General features: G+C 40.0%; 1 protein-coding gene across 1 annotated transcript; it reads left to right on the top strand.

Annotated features, from left to right (window-relative positions):
- The first annotated feature begins 4,770 nt into the window (after positions 1-4,770).
- Positions 4,771-5,835, top strand: LOC142658799 (putative G-protein coupled receptor 34). Its single transcript, XM_075834414.1, has one exon. It carries the CDS (start codon positions 4,771-4,773, stop codon positions 5,833-5,835), a length of 1,065 nt encoding a protein of 354 aa, XP_075690529.1.
- The last annotated feature ends 14,246 nt before the right edge of the window (positions 5,836-20,081 follow it).

Here is a 20,081-nt window from a genome sequence, read left to right as displayed (position 1 = left end):
ATATCAGATCATGTATCTACTATAGATCTGATCACATGTAGCAATATCAGATCATGTATCTACTATAGATCTGATCACATGTAGCAATATCACACCATGTATCTATTATAGATCCCAATTATCGAAGCTTATGCCCAGCTTTACTGGATGAAATTAATCTGGCTAGTAGTATTGGGATGGAGAGAGTTATTATACAGGGGCAGTTGCTTATAAAATTCACTTAACTTATTGTATAAAAAATTTAGTTTTGGATATTAATCATTTGATAATCTGTAGTAAAAATGTCCTCAATAAAATGGCGTTTTAAGTAAATATTAGTCATTAGTGTCACATCTTTATTGATTCCCCTGTAGACTCCAACTCTGTGTGGCTAACGGAAAATGTCAGGAAGTTATTGGGAAAAATAAATAATTGTTATTTTTTCTAAACTTGGTCTATATGTCTTGGGGCCAGGGTAAGACTTTATAAATAAAAAAATAACATAAAAACATATATTATATGGATTATTCATATACAGAGCTACTACATGGCAGATCCGGCCACATTGCTGTTTGAGATCATCGTAATTTCTTTAGGGGTCAGCCATATGACAAGGCGAATGGGGAAGTTCGATAGATAGATAGATAGATAGATAGATAGATAGATAGATAGATAGATAGATAGATAGATAGATAGATAGATAGATAGATAGATAGATAGATAGATAGATAGATAGATAGATACAGATGATAGATAGATAGATAGATAGATAGATAGATAGATAGATAGATAGATAGATAGATAGATAGATAGATAGATAGATAGATAGATAGATAGATAGATATGAGAGATAGATAGATAGATAGATAGACAGATGATAGATAGATAGATAGATAGATAGATAGATAGATAGATAGATAGATAGATAGATAGATAGATAGATAGATAGATAGATAGATAGATAGATAGATAGATAGATACAGATGATAGATAGATAGATAGATAGATAGATAGATAGATAGATAGATAGATAGATAGATAGATAGATAGATAGATAGATAGATAGATAGATAGATAGATAGATAGATAGATAGATATGAGAGATAGATAGATAGATAGATAGATAGATAGATAGATAGATAGATAGATAGATAGATAGATAGATGATAGATAGATAGATAGATAGATAGATAGATAGGGACACTAGATAAACAATAGGAAATACACATTGCCTACACAAGTGCCAACCTTCAGCTTCCAGTGCAGATGATCAATAGTATATTTGCATTTAATCAATAGTCAATTTTACCCCTCATTAATTACCTATGAATAGTTAACCATTATGTAGATAAATACCATGCAGCATGTGCCCCTGCACTTCATACTTCTATATGTCATTAATGCCCTTTATATGGCTTTCTCCTGTTTTATGATTTTCTGATGTTGCACACAGTATTAATGGGGTTGTCCTTAGGATAGGTCATCAATATCAGACTGGCGTGGGTCTGACGCGCGGCACCACCACCGTTCAGGTGACTGAAGGGGTTGCAAGGGTTCGTCGCCATGGCCTCTTCAGTGTTTAACAGGCAAAGCACCATACACAACGGTAGGCACTTGAATGGCACTGGAACTACAATCCCAGGCATGTGTACGGCAAAGGTGCCTGTAAACTGCCTTCTTTCTTCCGCACACAATGAATGTCCCCTGGTCCTTTGTAAAATACTTGGAAAGAACAGATCATGTGCTAGTTCTTTGTATTGACCACACAGATACATGTTAATAAGATCACTTCAGCAGCCAAATTTTTTTAGCCATTCATTGTAAGCGACACCTCCCATCCCATTTATTAATCTAGTCGCCCGTCTTGGAAGCCTCTTTAGCTCTCCTACCCTTTTTACAATTTGGAGCCCACAACTGAATTCAATCTCCAAGATGTGGCCTTACGAGGGATTTATAGAGGGGTAACAGGTTTTTATCTCTCTTTTTATACACCCTAACATCCTATTTGCTTTTGCAGCTGCTGCTTGACATTGAGCACTGCTGCTTAGCTTATTTGCAACCAGAATACCCAGGTCCTTCTCTTCTTCTTAGTTGTATTCCATTTAATGTATATGCATTAATACTATTATTGTGGCCTAGGTGCATTTATCAACATTAAAATTCATCTGCCGTGTTTTTACCCATGCTGCTTGCTTATCTAGATCCATGATTTATTATTATTCACCTAAACAGAAATGGATCCCAGTACAACACGAAGAATAACTGCTGGGATCCGTTCTTGTCTAAATAGATCTCTAAAACACCAGTGTGAATGTAGTCCTAGTAGCTCTTACCTATTCATACCATCAGAGAACAAAGATGGTGGGTTCTTAAAGTGGTATACACACTTGTTTAATCAGGTTGTTACTATAAAAAAGTCTATACACATGTAAAATGAAGAATCCACTTAGGGTAATATAAAGCCCACTAACTGTTTCTAGGCCGCTATTGAACCTCCGCATTGTATTTGCTCAGTCTTGTTTGACCAGGCGCTTTACATGCACTTGTAAATGATGCAGCTGTTATAGTCCTATTCTTGCAACTCTTGTAAAAAGTTTTTTCCCATAGCAGCTCCTGCATCTGTTGAGTAGACATGGGTAGTTTTCACATCATAGCTTCCGACAGAACAAACTGATTGTTGTAACAATACTATTTTTTGTCTTGGAACACAAATATGGGGCAGAGATAGTTCTGTGGGTTATTCTATTTGCAGATTTAAACAGATTGGTTTGCATTATAGACCTTTAATATTAGTAGTTAAAGTGCCAAGATGAGTAAAGGTGGGGCAAATGAGCATATACTGTATCTATATAATGACTAAACTTAATAGATACCTCTAGCAGCGGCTTATCTATTGCAGAAATAAAGGATCGGGCATGTTAAAATCCAATATGCCCGATGTATTGGGGTCGGGACACCACAATACACATTCTATGTTCGGCCGTTCTTGCCAAAATCCGGACGACTTTCATCTAATGTGTATGGGCACCCTAATACTCTGGTTTGATGGATCCATTTGCATAGTATCTTGAAATGCAAAGATATTCGTCAACATTATACATAAAATATATAAAAAAAATATTGAACTGCTGATCACGGAATAAAATACTAGAGCAGTATAATAAATGCTTATTTTAAATGGAGTAAATTTCATGGGTTTACAATAGAATATATAGGATATATAGGATTTGATGCTCTATAGTGTTGTAAATCAGGTATAAGCTTATGTGATATACTGACACGGCCACATTAGGGTTGACAAGATGTAATTTCAAGAGAAGCTCTGCAACATTTGTGATATATGCACCCGCAGTATTCTCAGGCCCATAGCCTCAGTGCCAAACTGGGGTTTCTTGGCTCCACCATAGGAAATGAATGTGAGCGTCCACCCTCTACCCATAAAGGGCGTGCACACGTCCATTTTTAATTGCATTGTAATTTTTGTTGCTCTCATTTCACACACAAAATATATAATCTATAAGATCTAATAGATTATTTGTGAATCACAGCACATGGCCCAAGTCCTATATAGTGATGTAAAACCATATGACTGGTGTGGGTGAACGTTTCATTTATACAGACCTGTAACAGCAAAATACACACAGAATATTTAATTGGCACATAGTTAGTGAAATGTTAAAAAGACATGAGGTGTTTAATAGATAGATAGATAGATAGATAGATAGATAGATAGATAGATAGATAGATAGATAGATAATAGAGCGATAGATAGAGATAGATAGATAGATAGATAGATAGATAGATAGATAGATAGATAGATAGATAATAGAGCGATAGATAGAGATAGATAGATAGGAGATAGATAGATAGATGATAGATAGATAGATAGATAGATAGATAGATAGATAGATAGATAGATAGATAGATAGATATGAGATAGATAGATAGATAGATAGATAGATAGATAATAGATATGAGATAGATAGATAGATAATAGATATGAGATAGATAGATAGATAGATAGATAGATAGATAGATAGATAGATAGATAGATAGATAGATAGATAGATAGATAGATAGATAGATAGATAGATAGATAGACAAAAACCCTCCACAATGTATGCCAGGTCAAAGATCAATTTGGAGTATAAAATGTCACAGGTGCTGTATAAATGAGGCAATGTCTGCGCTATTTTTTCACTGAGAGCAAAAACTGTTGATCAAGTGTGGAAGAGGGAAAAATAAAATGCAATCACCATAGGTAGTTTTTCCAAGACTGGCGTTGCATATGCCAGCCTTAGTCTGAAGCCCGCAGGATGAGTCTTAATAAATATGTTGCATCTTGTGCTGTCCATGCACCAGAAAGTGAAATCTACGCCACTGACATAGATTTCCGCTATAGATTATGCCAATTTCTGGTGTAAATTATAATGAAATAGTCGGCTGCCCATTTTTTATGAAAGGGCCAAGAACGTCGTAGATGGAAAAAAGCAGCAAACTATTGTGCAAATATGGCGTACACCGTAATTTGCAAGTGTTCAACGAAAGAAAACTGTCTTACAGACGTTCATGTTTATGTACACCCCTGGCAAATAGAATTCAGTCATTACAAAAAAAAAAAAAATCATTAAGACAGTATATATACATTACATATAAAAAAGAGACAACGTTCAAATAATATGAAAATGGTAATAACACTAGAAAGGAAAATTGAATACAAATATTTAGAGAGGTTGACAATACATCACACGTAACATGTCTAAGTTATTTTCTGTTCTCCTTTCACAGATAATGGACCTTCTGACAAACTCAACACCAAGTGACGTGACTACAAAGACATGGACTCTGGAGACCTCTGGTCCTCTGTCCTTTCACCTCAATATATCTTCATTACCTCCTTCTAATGGCTGTGACATCCAAGATGGAATCTTGTCCTGGACGCTTCCTGTGGTTTACTCATTTGTTTGTGGACTAAACCTTCTGAGCAACATTCTGGCTCTGTTTGTCTTCTGGACAAATTGTCAAAGATGTACATCCATGACCATATACATGAGGAACCTTGCAATAGCTGATCTCCTCTTAGCACTATGCTTACCTTTCCGCATTGCATATCAGAACAGTAATGGCCCCTTGCTCTTGTGTCATATCATAGGTGCCTTCTTCTACTTGAATATGTATGCAAGTATCATGTTTCTGAGCCTCATCAGTATGGACCGGTATCTTAAAATAATCAGGCCTCTACAACAGTACAAAATCCATGGCGTCCAATGGAGCTCTAGGGCGGCTCATGTGGTCTGGGCGATCAATGTGATTTGTATTGTCCCATTCTTATTTGAAAACAAAGGAAATGAACCTTGTAGCCAAAAGTGCTTCCACTTCAAGAAGAAGGGGAACGTGTCAGCCGCCATCAACCTGACTGCGGTCATTGCTTTCTTTGTTCTTCTTTTTCTTTTTGTCTATTTTTATACAAAGATCTCAGCTAAACTCCACAGAGCATCTACGATGAAGAACCAGCCACAAACCAAAAGAAACAGTAACCGGGCAATGAAAAAGTCCTTCATTGTTCTAATCATTTTTATTGTGTGTTTTGTCCCTTATCACTTAGTACGTGTGCCCTATGTTCTGGCCCAGATAAATATCATCCCCAGCTTGTCCTGGAAACAGACTTTGCATATTACCAATGAATTGGTGCTCTGTTTATCCACTCTCAACAGCTGCCTGGACCCGGTGATCTATTTCTTCTTGTCAGACAGCTTCAAAAGAGTTGTTATTTGCACCATTCAAGGAAAACTCAAACTCATTATAAACAATCAGGACAGAGTGTCAAACGGCAACAGATCTGTTACTGAAATGTGAATCCGGGTTTTGCAATGTTTACGGCCTGTGCCTACAGTAGCACCTGTTCCTCTGTGGCTGGTCACACAAAAATACCCTGTGTGGTTTATGGAAGGGAACAGAGATTTATGCAATCTTCCTTGTTATTCCTGTGTGTCCTGGAAGGACCTTAAGCTTCTTTGCACCATATAAATATGAGATGTCAGATTCTCTAGTGTATCCTCAAAGAACTCTGGCTTCTATCAACACCGACGTTCTAAGAAGGGATGTCAACATGACCTAGTTCATCCAGCAGATCTCCTTGTCATTCTGAACATGGTATATATAAAGTGCTGTATCATAGTGCAATCAGTGCTAGGTCCACATCACAGTAGATATCTCCAAGATTTGATGGGTCCAAAACAGTGGGTGCTAGGTCTTTTGTGATGGGGTATAGTCTCAAAAATCCCAAAATATTAAATAATGACCCAATTTGTATTTTGTACACTAGAGCCGAATTTGCTGACCTCAGTCTACACAACCTGTTAGTGGCAACCCCCCTGTAAACTCGTGCAAACCACAGGCACTCAAAAAACCAACTGCACCTTGTCTTATAAGAACAGTTCACCATAGATTGAATTCACCAGTGGTGCCAAAATAAATTGTGTTTTCAAAGACTCTACATAACTGGTGCCAACACATACTTTGGTATGAAGAAGACTTTAAAAATAACAAGAAATGCCAGTTTGTCGGCAGTTAACAAGCCAATACCTAGAGTATATTTCTAAGAAGTGGAGAATAGAAACTTTGACTTTATAAGACAAAGACTTTTCATAGTATTCTTCCTTGTCAACAAGAGCCGTGGATAATTAAATGGAGTTGAGGCTTGAAAAAAAAAAAAGAGTTCTTAATATCTTAAAGAGATCCTGCCACCTCTCCTGACATGTTTATAATAGTACATAATTGTATTCCCCATAAAATATGAATTCTAGAACATATTTTCTTAGAACTGTGCGTTGTGCCGTTCCTCTGTTATTCCTTTTAGAAATTTATGAATAAATTGACGACTGGATGTTACAATTCCCCTTGTCAAATTGGCATATCCCTACACTGTCTGCCACGATCAGCACTGATTGGACAGTGTCAGTCTGTCTAGGGACACACCCCTAACTGGTAACACCCAGTTGTCAATGTATTCAAAGATTTCTAGGAGGAATAACAGAGGAACGGCACAACATAGAGCTCTAAGAACAGTTTATACTGACGTTGCCCCAGCAATCAGATTTTCTTATCCCGAGTCACCAGCTGTTATCCCCGTTATCCCCATGGGAATCTTCATTTGGCCCCTTCAAATGAAAGGGCCGCTATGTAATATTGTAGTCTCTTTATAGTGGCTCTCTACCCTGGCTCATATAGGGCGATTCCAAGCTGGGGATCCCTTTATGTGATGTCCTCATACCCAAAAGGAACTTGAATTGTACAAAATTATAAAAACCATTTGCTTTTATATTTTCCCCCCACAAACAGCGCCACTCATGTCCATGGGCTGTCTGGAATTGGAGCTCAGCCTCATTCACTGGACTATAATGTGAGATCACTATGTACACATCATTCACAATAATTGACTGCATATTGCAGCACATTAAAAAATATTAGATTTCATAGCTAAGAATGGATTTTGCTGAAAATGAATGTAGCCAAAGATGCCTCACATGAAACAGCCTTCTGTATATATGACTCAACAGGGTCCGAACATGAATTGATGGACTGTTATATAGTCCACTTATATATATTTTTTTTTAAATTGTGATTTTTTTTTGATTTGTGATTTTTAACATTTGTATTGGTTTTGTTTTGACTCTTTTATTAAAAATGCCATTTCTTAAGATTGTGTGTTCTTGTTTATAGCACTATCATAACTCAGTGATAATTGTCCCCTAGATGCGTGCACAGTGTGAATTTGCTATAAGAGGCAATAGTCATTTGTAAACCTTAGTCCTTCTTGGCCACAATACGTATACAAAGGTTAGAGTATAACTCTGGGTCCTGCGAAAGGCTTTAGTTCTTGATTGGCTTAATTTACACACCCCAATACTTTTTCACATTAGGCCTTGGGATGTAGAGATTTTCTGGCCTGCGTCAATTAGATCATGAAAACACAGAACTTTGAAGTGACTAACTAGGTATGCCAAGGTGACGCCATGGCTGACTATGAGTTGCAGCATTCTAGTCCTGAATGACCCATCCACCAGATCATCTCCAGTGATAATTCCAGGAGAGGTAAATGAAAGTCTTTAGCCATATTCAGACGAGTGTAATATAAATCTGTGTGCTGTCCGTTAAAAAAACAGACAGCACACGGACCCATGCAATTCAATAGGGCTGTTCACACGGCCGTTGTTTTAACGGACCGTATGAAGGGCTCGTGAAAAATAGTACATGTCCTATTTTCGTCCTTTTTCACAGATCCCTCAATAGACTCAAGTCTATGAGGGAACCGAGAAAACAGGTCCCGCACGGGTGCGACTCGGATGTGAAAAACTGCAGTTTTTCCACGTCCGAGTTTACACTCATCCGTCTGAATAAGCTCTTACTCATAGTAGTTGCTGACTTGCCTACACTATATAGGTTGAGATTTCAAATTGCAGCTATTTTTTTCCAGTGGTAATAACTTACCAATACAGATGCGAAAACTGATTTGACAAATTCAAGATTCTCAACTTTTGAATTAATTTGCCTATCTTTAGACATTATTAAAAGGCATGTAAATTGATTCAAGGGTTGAAGCTTGAAGATGGTAAGTCTGTATCCACATGTTGCAACTTCAACGCAGCGGTTTTGCTAGACTGCAATGGTTTTGTGGCAGTTTTGTAGAAATTGGGGCAAACCAACCCCTCAACAAAACCAGAACGGTACACTTTTCTATAGTAGTGACTGGAGATTTCCACATGTATAAGCCTAGGGCTACAATATGACTTTAGTCGCGCAACACCAGCTGATGGCAAGTTCCACAACTGAAACTAGATGATATGACTGTTGTTCAATTCATGCAATTTTTTCCTGCTCTAATTTCACTTCTATTAAGTGCAACAGGTGCAACAGTTGCAACCTCTGTGCATTTCTTTGTGTAAGAAACCCAGCACAGAATGCTTTAATAACCGCCATTATTCCATTCTTGAATGGCACCTTCATTATAAACTTCACGTACAAACGCGGTATAAGGCCTTGTTCACATACAGTAGTGCAGTTTTGATGCAGTTCTGCATGCATGTGTGGATCAGAGGGAAATATATATTAAAAAAAATACTTTTTCTTCTATTTTTTTATTTTTATTAAATCCTCTATGAACATAAGGCATCATTCTGTTCGGGTTACAGTGTTTTTGTATATCAGTATAGCCCAATTTAGTGCAACCCCTGCTGTATAGGTTTGTAGGGATAAAACTACAGCTCCCAGCATGGCCCGAACAATGGTAAGGATATGATGGGAGTTGCCGTTTCCCCAAAAAATATCATACCACCCATCATCTCGCTGCAGATCATACAGTGACTACAGTACTGATTAGAGGCAGAATAAACATTTACATTAAGTGACTTACCGGTGACTTCATTTCAGATTCTAGTTATTATTTTTCTCTTTTCTTCTCAATCCCGTCCAGACCTCTATGACTTCTCCCGGCCACGACCCAATTCTTCAGTTTTCCGCTCTTGGGCTTGGGCTTTTCACTTTTCAAACATTTCTGCATCTATAAACAAAGATAAAGTTATCATGGTGCTGGACAATATGTCCCTAATTATAATAACGCCATACACTGTGTCCCTGATTCTAATAGTAGCACCATACACTGTGTCACACACAAACACACAGTGCTCCCTGTAGATAGTGCCCCCATAGAGCCCCCTGTAAATAGTGCTCCCATAGATAGTGCCCCCTGTAGACAGTGCCCCACAAACTATTATGTATCAGGTCATAGTTGTGACTTTAATAAATGTATCCGGGGGATAATCTTTGTGGTGTTCTTCATGTAGGTATACTACTATTACTATCTGTTTGTTTTGCAGATTCTGGGAGGTCCACCAGCATGGACTTTAGAGCCAGGGAAAAAACCTGGCTGACCAAGTTAGATACAGTCTTCAGAGATGAACCCATGGCAGGAGATTCTGACACTCTAGGAAATTCAGCTGCTATCAGGAATAACTTAAGAACATTATTCCACAAACGTACAAAAACGTGGTGGAATAAGGCTTTTTTAGAAAAGTACTTACAAAGGGGCCTTATACCCAGAGGTCTCCGTATTCAGGTATTTCCTACTCTCAACAGTTTAGATGAAAGCTTTGTCAGTCGATGGGAGGATAATTGTAGATCCGCTTCACAGACGTTTATGGAGCTATTGATCGGCCTTGACAAACAGTCTCTTGAAGTACTGGATGTTGAAATAGATAAGGCACAGATTCTATTGAAAGCTAAAGTTAGTGAAGATGAATGGATTGCTATTTCTCAGCAATGTAATATAGAAATGGATAAATGGGAGAAAGGCATACAGGATATCAAGAGCCGCAAATTTCAGCGGGATCTAAATGATAAACTGACGAATAGGATGTACAAATGGCAATACTCCAAAGTACATAACAGGATCACTAGCAGATCCCCTTCAGTATCCTCAGGCAGTTCAGTCTCAGAATCTGATGATAATGGGCAGAAAGGAAGAACACGTAGTGGTTTGGATTACAGGAGACATAATATACCCAACCAAAGGGGTAGACAGAGATTCCGTACGGATGAACGACGTACACAACCGTACAGTTTTGATCCCCCCGGTAGACAGAGAGATGAAATTAGGCGCTTTCCAACATCTGACAACCAACGTTTGAAGGTAATTAATTTATCGACTCATCAATTGTCTTCCACTGATATTGGGGTATTATCAAAGGGGTTAACATTTGCACCCTCAAATCAATTTGATGCTTTTACAGCTATAAAAGATTTACACCTTTTCGCTAGAGGCCTGATATTTAAGAGGTGGTTTCACAGGAGGACCGATAATAGCTTCACCACACCTGAGGAAATAGAGGCTCTGCAGTCCTTAGAACAACTATTGAAAGAACAGGAATCCCCTGTGACAGGTACGATCCCCCAATCAATCAGGAAGCGATCGACAAAATTCCCTCCTTTCACCATATGTCCAGCAATTGATTTATTTGTTAAACTAGTTACACAGGATATGGAGAAAATGTCTAGTAGCATTAAACATGACAATTTGACGAGCAATGAACGAACTAGCTTGAAGAAACTGAAGTCCTTTAATGATACGGTTTTTAAACCAGCTGACAAGGGGGGTAATATAGTGGTCTGGCCCAGGGATTTATACGAGAAGGAAGCATATCGTCAATTGAGAAACCCTACATATTACAAAAAATTAACTTTTAATCCTTTATCTGCTTTCAGTATATCACTTCATCATATACTGAGAGAGGCCCTTGATGCGGGCACCATCTCTACGGCATTGATGGATTGTCTGGTGGTTCAAGATCCCAAGGTGTCCAGTCTATACTTATTACCGAAAATACACAAAAACCTTAACCTACCACCAGGGCGACCCATTATTTCCGGGAGAGAGAATGTTTGCGATAATGTGAGTAAATACATCGATGCGATTTTGAAGCCTTTAGTGGAGACCTTACCATCTTACCTCCGTGATTCGGCTGATCTCCTTAAAAAATTGGAAGGTGTTCAACTTGAACCCAACATGCTATTAGCAACATGTGACGTTGAGTCATTGTACACGAACATCCGTCACCAAGATGGCCTTCGGGCAGTGGCATATTTTTTAAGGATGACAGACATTGATCCGGCCAAATCACAGTTGGTTCTTACTTTATTGGAATTTGTGCTCACACACAATTTTTTCACCTTCAACGGTTCATTTTATCTCCAGCTCCAGGGAACGGCGATGGGGTCAGCCTGTGCTCCCTCTTACGCCAACTTGTTCCTGGGGCTGTGGGAGAGGGATCTTTTCCTGTCGGATCGGTTGTCATCAATGAGCAAGGTGGTCCTTTGGACCAGATTCATTGATAACATTTTTATCATCTGGCAGGGCACCCAGGGGGAATTTGATTCCTTCATGGGTGAATTGAATGTGAACGAGGTCAACATACGATTGACCTGTAAAACCAGCTCAACAGCTATTGACTTCTTGGACGTGTTGATCAAATGTGATAACACAGGGTGTATTCAAACAGATATACACAGAAAAGATACGGCGGTAAACTCCTACTTACACGCCTCTTCCTCGCATCCTCAACACATGATCCGATCTATCCCGATCGGGCAATTCTTGAGAATACGTAGATTGTGTTCATCTGATGAGGATTTTGAAAGACAAGCAACCATCCTTAAACAGTGTTTTTCTGATAGGAGCTATACCAGGAGATGCATCAACCGAGCGTACAACAGGGCATGCAGAGCCACACGGATCGAATTGCTTCATCCCACCACTAAAAAGGATAATGTTGACACCAAAATCAGGTATGTCACTACATATCATGAGAGATGGGGTGAGATGCAGAAGTGTGTATCCAAACATTGGTCAGTTTTACAAACTGATGGTGTTTTGGCTGATTTATTGCCTGCAAAACCAGCATTTGCATCAAGAAGGGCCAGAAACCTCCGAGATTCCTTGGTCTATAGCTACCATCAACCCCAGATAACTAAACCAATTTTTGGGGCATCTAAACCCAAATGGGGGTGCAAACCATGCGGTAGATGTATTGCATGCCCAAATATTGTCTGTAGTGAGGATTTTGTTGATTCGTCAGGGCAGTGCAAATATAAGATCACTTGGCCCATCAATTGCAATAGAAAGGGAGTGATCTACTATGCATACTGCCCCTGCCCAAAAATTTATATTGGGCTTACGACCAGAGAATTAAAAACACGAACAAGAGAACATGTCAATGGTATTGAGGCAGCTAGGGGAACAGCTTTAGATAAAATTGATCTCTTAAAAACCCTACCCCGACACTTTGCTCAGTATCACAACTGTGCATCAAAAATGTTAAAAATTAAGGGTATTGACCATGTACAACTTGATATGAGGGGAGGATCTTTGATGAAGAAACTGTTGAGAGTCGAATCTAGATGGATCTGGAAATTAAAAACACTACAACCCAATGGCTTGAATGAAAGCCTGGGCTTCGCAGCTTTTCTATAGTGTCAGGATCATCCATGGTGTTGTTTTTAACATGTTCTTAGTTTATGTACAAGTTCTAATATATATGTGCTTTGTGCTTTTGTTTTTAGTTACATGGATTGAATTCTCCCAAAATCTTGAGAACCTGTTAGTACCTACAATACTGATGCTTCCCTATTGGGTCGAATGTGATCTTCTACCTCCTTATTCTTCCAACCAATCTCCCCAAATAGGTCATTGGAAGATGATAATTTGTTGCGATTTATGTAATTTTAGATGTGGTTTTTATAAAGAAATTTTCTGGACGGATTTATGTAATCTAGTGTATGTGTATATGTACAGATGTATTAACTGCTCTTTATGTCAATTTGGCGTTAATCATGTACATGAATTGTGAAAACAGAAAGAAAGATATACACGGTTATGTATTCTCTGATCCTGATGTATGTGTATTGTTTGCGCCTTATTGAATGTGATCCACACAGGCTTATACACTTCTTGGTGGGTTGTACATTAAATGTGGTTTGTATATTGCAATTAACTTGTGTGAATATATGTATGTTTATAATTTAATTGTGTATATATATTTAAATTGAGTGACACTTACAAAAGCACCTGTAATTTGGTACTTTTGTTATAATTTAGCACTTTAATTCACTATAAATATTACTTATTTCTATTTATACATATATATATATATAGTTTCTGTTTTTTCATTATTTGTATACACTGTTGTAATTAATACTTATTTAAACAATTTTTCACAGGGTGTATATATATGTGTATATATTCACTTATTTATTTATATTCACATGTCTCTATTAATAAATTTCATTTTACATATTTTTTATTAATTATATTATTTGTTTCTGTAATTATGTATGATTTTTTGTTGGTGTATATGCATATACTTAATATTTTTTTATTTTTCTTTCATCTTGGTCACTTTTTTATTATGCATATATTTATTATTAATATTTATGCTTGATGTTTTTCATCTCTTGTTGTATGTCTCCATCACATTTTCTATGTTTATATGTGTATTCATACACATATAATTTATCACTGTTATACACCAATAGGGAAAGGTTAGGGAAAGTGCTCAAATAGCAACTATAACAATCTAATTAAACACACACAAATGAGTGTGTATATATATATATAAACATTGATGTATGCTTTTTTAGTGTTTGTCTTTGTAATGTGCATTTATAACATGTTTCTGTATCTTTAAATATTCTTTGATTCTATATATTCACTTATTTATCTGTAAGCCTTCATTCATATCTACAAAAGTGTGTTTATGAAGTTTTACCTAGTTATACCGCGCTAATTATGGTTGATTAACGTTATATATGAAATAGCTTCTGGTATGGATATATCTGACTGTTATATATTGTGTGAGCTTTCACTTTCATTGTCCGGTCACGTCTGGCATTCGATTTTAACACAGCAACTTACTTGCACTTGCCTCGGCTCTTTGATCTGATGAACGGCGTCCGTTGCCATGGTTCTACCCCAGCTGTGGCCGGATCACTGGTCATGTGATTTCACTCTCCAGTGCTTCCGGATCCAGCACAACGGGTTTGTTTACCTGTAACGACGTCATGATAATCTGCTACACCGAGGCACAGCTGCTGCACCCTCCCGCTGTAGGAGATGATTGGTTGAGGGGGGCTATAAGGGGGATGGCATCTGCACTTCCAACACCACCCCCAGACGAAGGCTTCCGGGCCGAAACGCGCGTCGGGGTGACGCCAGTGACGGTGACCTGTTCCAATGGGTATGAGCTGCGTTTCCAGCATATGTCCACCTTCAGCATTATGAGTCTTGTATTTTGATCATTACAAGGGGGAGTGGCTGTTTGCACTTGTGGCTGACAACACAGCCACAGCTCTGATTTTGTATTGTGCTCTTTACTTACGGGGTCCAGCTGAGCCATATAATTTGTGTGCATAGTATGGATACTGGTTTCTTTGTCTGGCTCTTATCAGGGGTACTCACATTGCAATACACGCTGTAATCTACATGTATTTTGATTCTACTTGTCTGTGTAGATAGATATACAGAGCTGTCCTGCTGCTGATTAGCCCCCCCCTTTTTTCTGCTGCTATTTTTTCTGCTGCTATTTATTGTTCTTTCATGCTGGCTATGTAACAGAATATGCATATCATATAAATGTAATATACCACTGATGTATCTTTGCATTTCTGTAGCTTAACAGTGTCGCCTATTACCCATACATTTGGACATAATATTATATATTATATACGTGTGATCTGGTTGTCTTTTCTGCACTGTGGAATTCATCTCTGTTTTTTAATTCATGTTATCTTTTAAAATGTATTTAATAAAGATATTTTTGTTTTAAAATATTTTGGTGTGTCAGACTCCGAACTTTAGGTTTGTCAGTGCCCCACATATAGCCCCCTGTAGATTGCGCTCTACATATAGCGCACCATGTATATAGTGCCCTACATATAGTCCCCCTGTAGATTGTGTCCCACATAAAGCCTCCCCTGTAGATTGTGCCCCATATAGCCCCCTGTTGATAGCACTCTACATATAGCCCCCTGAATAGTGCTCTACGTATAGCTTCCCTTGTATATAGTACCCTACATATAGTGCCCCTGTAGATTGTGCCCCACATAAAGCCTCCCCTGTAGATTGTGCCCCATATATAGCCCCGTGTAGATTGCGCTCTACATATAGCGCACCCTGTATAGTGCCCTACATATAGTCCCCCTGTAGTTTGTGTCCCACATAAAGCCTCCCCTGTAGATTGTGCCCCACATATAGCCCCCTGTAGATGGCGCTCTATATATAGCACCCTACATATAGTCCCCCTGTAGATTGTGTCCCACATAAAGCCTGCCCTGTAGATTATGCCCCACATATAGCCCCCCTCCTGTAGATAATGCCGCCCACACTTTTTAGTTGAAAACAACAAAATTTACATACTCACCATGATCCCGTTCCCGCGCCGTCCTGTGTCAATGCAGGCCTGCTCTCTTTTCTGAGCAGGTCTGCTGGGGCTGAGCGACACCATTGCGCCGCTTGCGTCGTTGAAAGGCGCTGATTGGCATGGCAGAATGACAGGCCCCGTCAATCAGCGCCCTTCAACAATAGAAGCGGTGCGCTGACGTCATCGCGCCGCTACCATTGTTGATTGGCAGGGCAGAATGATTTCACAAGTTGAAAGGCACTGATTGGCGGGACAACGCATTCTGCCCTGCCAATCAGCCTCATTGTAAGGCGCTGAATGGTCGGGCACGGAACGTACCCGGCCATTTAGCGCTTATGCATGTAATTGTACCTGCGTTCTATAGACGCAGGTACAATTAGTGCAGGAGGGGATGGTGGCGGCTGGTTCCAGTTGCGCCGCCGAACCCTCAGAGAGGCAGCAGGGCGGACGGTGCGGCCCTATTCCCTCTCAGCACGCCACTCCTCCCCATTAGCGGCGCAAGCGCGCTGCAATGTGTTTTTTTATTTAATTATGTGCGGATCGGGAGGCCATGGGCCCCCTGGGAGCCGTGGGCCCTGGGCGGCCGCCCGAACCGCCCATATGATAATCCGCCACCTACTACAACATAGGGAACTTTGGCACTACATGATGTTCTCGTATTAATTCAGTATGAAAAGCAAATAAGTGAGAAAACCCTACAAAGGTTGGCTTCTATTTTTCTGTTTAGGCAAGTTAAGTTATTAAAGGAAATCGGTCAGCAGATTTGAGCCCACCAAACTGCTGACAGAGCTACATAGATCCTAAAAAAATCATACTTAGCCAGAACGCTCTCCTTCACAGGCTGCAGCGTCACATGGCCTGCAACGTCATCTTGGGAGGCCAGACTATGCGCAGAAAAGAGGGAGGGGGCAAGTATGGTCGTTTTTACGACGGGCCGTAATTACGTTTGTGTGCATAGGGCCTTACCTTTATTTGCACACACCAAATGAAAAGGATTCTTTCCTGCCACCCGGGATATACACAAAGTCCATCACTCGCATCACATTTTTCCCCCATTTAGTGCGAACCTTATATCTGCAACTGACTGAACTCACGGACTGAATCATGTTGTGGTCTCAATATTGGAATCAACTGAATAACTAAACTCTCACGTCCAGTGACTTGGACAAAGAAAACAGCCACAAAATAGAAGGCATACAATAAACTTACATTGTTTTTTAAAACTCATATAGCTCATGCACGGCCATATATTCTGTGCAAAGGACAGGATTGGATCTCATCCTGTGAAATCAGGAAAGCCCTTCCCCCAGCATTCTTTGCAAAAGGTTTTTTTTTGTTTGTTTTTTATATTTTTATTACTATCTTAATACAGTACAAAAAGAACAAGACAATACACAGAAAACCGCATAGAAATTACACAAGTTACAGAAAAGTTTCCAGGAATCTATAACCTGCAAACAGTATTTGTTCTAGGGGAAAGGACAGCAACCGCTTATGGGTGCAGACGGCATGTAAGGATGGCATATCCAGTGCAATATATGAGCACAGGAACCAGACAGGTTGCAGATTTTACACAACTTTACTTCAGAAATGAGTGTCTGTGGGTTATACAGTGACACTATATCAGTCTCGGCAAATATCCACATATCACAGGCGTCTCCTCAGCTCCCATCTGCCACATCAGTGAGGACAGTCCCAGCAGTTCTCAGCCACTCCTGTAGCTGTCTCAGTCTCCAGTTGTCTCTAAATTCTGCTCTCTTTCCAGACTTTCCATTCAGGGGTCTCTCTTTATACTCTCCTCTCATGAGTTTCTCTGCAGTCTCTCCTCCTCCTCCTCCTCCAGCACAGAGCTCCCCCTCCTGCTGCTCCTCCAGCACAGAGCTGCTCCTCCTCCAGCACAGAGCTCCGCCTCCTCCTGCTGCTCCTAAAGGCACAGAGCTCCTCCTCCTGTTGCTCCTCCAGCACAGAGCTCCTACTCCTGCTCCTCCAGCACAGAGCTGCTCCTCCTCCAGCACAGAGCTCCTCCTCCTGCTGCTCCTCTTGCTTTCTAGAACTTTCCTCAGTCTGCTGTGCTGGGCTTTCTGGACATGCTCAGTACAATGTCAAATTACTCATTAGTAAAAATATTCCTTCTACAAATATAATCAGACAGATAACAGTAATAACAAACTACAGTTACAGCATACGCATAGTACAGCAGAATACAGGTTACACAGACTACAGTCACTTATCTCAGCCATGTTCACCCCTCTTACAGGCAGCTTACCCGGCCATCTTAGACGCAGCAGCCAGTAACAGCCGCGGTCATCTGATCCCGGGGAGTTATCGTGAGAGGGAGATAAAGCATGGAAACATGATCAGTAACATTATTCGATGCTTTAATAACAATGAAAGGTTAAACAGCGCTTAAGATGAGATCTAACAGATGTCTGACTCATCTGGAGTGGTTGATAAGGAGGGAACTGAACGTGGAGTTGAAACCAGTAGTACATAGGTAGGGATCCTGAGAGTATGAAGTAAACTTCAGTCTAGGAAAGAGGTCTCAAGACCAGTATATATTTCTTGCATTTGGCTTGCGGATGGCTCCCTTGTCTCCGGTTTCTTTGCCCTAAAAGATGGAGACATTAAGAAGACTGTTACCACAGTAGAACCTTGTTAGGGAGAGAATGGGAGGGTCGCTGTTGCTAGGTGGCTGTCCTTTTCCCTAGAATAAATACCGTTTGCAGGTCATAGATTCCGGCTAATTCTTCCTTGTTCTTCGGAGAGACAGTCACCTTGCACCAGCTAATGGGTAGAGTAGCACAAACCTGGAGGCAGCTGTGAGAAATTCAAGCGGTTGTGTCTTGGAAAGACGCTAATAGAACTTGATGAAGGTTTTGCTAGAGGACCATCTAGCTGCTCTGAGTAGGGAAACAAGGGGAATCCCTTTGGCTGTAGCCCTGAAGGAAGCCGTAGCTCTGATAGAATGGGCTTTGAATAAATTAGTATCTATGTCTGCACTTTTCATTGCAAATAAGACCCAGCCTCTAACTGTATTAGCTGATGCTTTTCAGAGCAGATGTCTGGAAGTGATGAAGAGATTTGTAATCTTCGCTCTGTGAGGGGCACAGGGTAAAATACACCTGAAGAGTATTGACCAACCACAGAGAAGGTTCCTCTAGATCCTTTACGAAGTATAGCTCCACTGATGTCTCAGCCAAATGAGAAGTTTTAGTTCTGCCCTTAAGAACTAGATGGAAACCTCCTGGTGACAGATAGCCAGGTACCATAATGTGGAAAAGAGTAAGTTCTGCTGTACCTTCTGCAATAGCTAGGAAAAGGAGACATGCTAGCTTTATACCTTTGTTCCTAAGATGGCTGTCCCCTTTGGTCATGGTGCTAAGATAATGTAATAGGGGATCAATCCCCCAGGTGCATGAGTACCTAGGAACTTTTGGGCTTACAGCAGAAGTTCCCTCATTTAACCTAAGGTACAGTATAGCTTATCTTCTGTAAGATTTGGCATTAGTAGGTTTGAAGCAGAGTCCATGGACTTAATTGTGTTGCAAGCCAAGCTCGCCAGGAATTTCTGTGTAAGAAGCTCCACGGCCGCCTCAAGTTGGGAAAGGATTAAGTCTGGATAACATGTTAGAGTAACAGGTCTAAAATTCAGCAATAATAAATGTATATCTATTTCTCATCCTAGGGTTCAAAGAGTGGTTGATTAGCTGGTTAACATCATCTGATAAGTTTGAGAAAAAGAAGAGCCTATCAGAGCCGTAATCCACATTAATGGTGGAAGTTGGACTAGAAGATCTTCCGATCCCAAAAACACTCGTCCAGCCGAGGGAAACCTTGCTCCCTTGGATTAGTTTGTGAATCATTGGGTACCAGGGTCTAGAAGGCCCAACTGGGTAGACCAGTACCATCCCCTCTACTTGATCCTCTTGGATCTTCCGCAACTCCTGAGACAGTAGTGTTGGGGGAGGGAAACCATCTCTGGCACACGACTGAGATCGGGCCGTGAAAGACGGTCTGTGTGTCGGTCGGATTTCCCAGCCCTACCCCGGTACAGGTGAACAGGACCCCTGGCATCATAGACATTTATGATGCTAGGATTCTCTCCCTCCCCACAGAACTGCTGTTCTGTACTGA

This window comes from Rhinoderma darwinii, chromosome 8 (genome assembly GCF_050947455.1).
Source record: "Rhinoderma darwinii isolate aRhiDar2 chromosome 8, aRhiDar2.hap1, whole genome shotgun sequence".
Lineage (NCBI taxonomy): Eukaryota > Metazoa > Chordata > Amphibia > Anura > Rhinodermatidae > Rhinoderma > Rhinoderma darwinii.
Note: the sequence above shows the minus strand (reverse complement) of the source record. Positions and strands in the feature narration are given on the sequence as shown.

Bases quoted from the DNA above. Each gene is read 5' to 3' on its own strand.
- LOC142658799 (XM_075834414.1), top strand. From the start codon at position 4,771: ATGGACCTTCTGACAAACTCAACACCAAGTGACGTGACTACAAAGACA.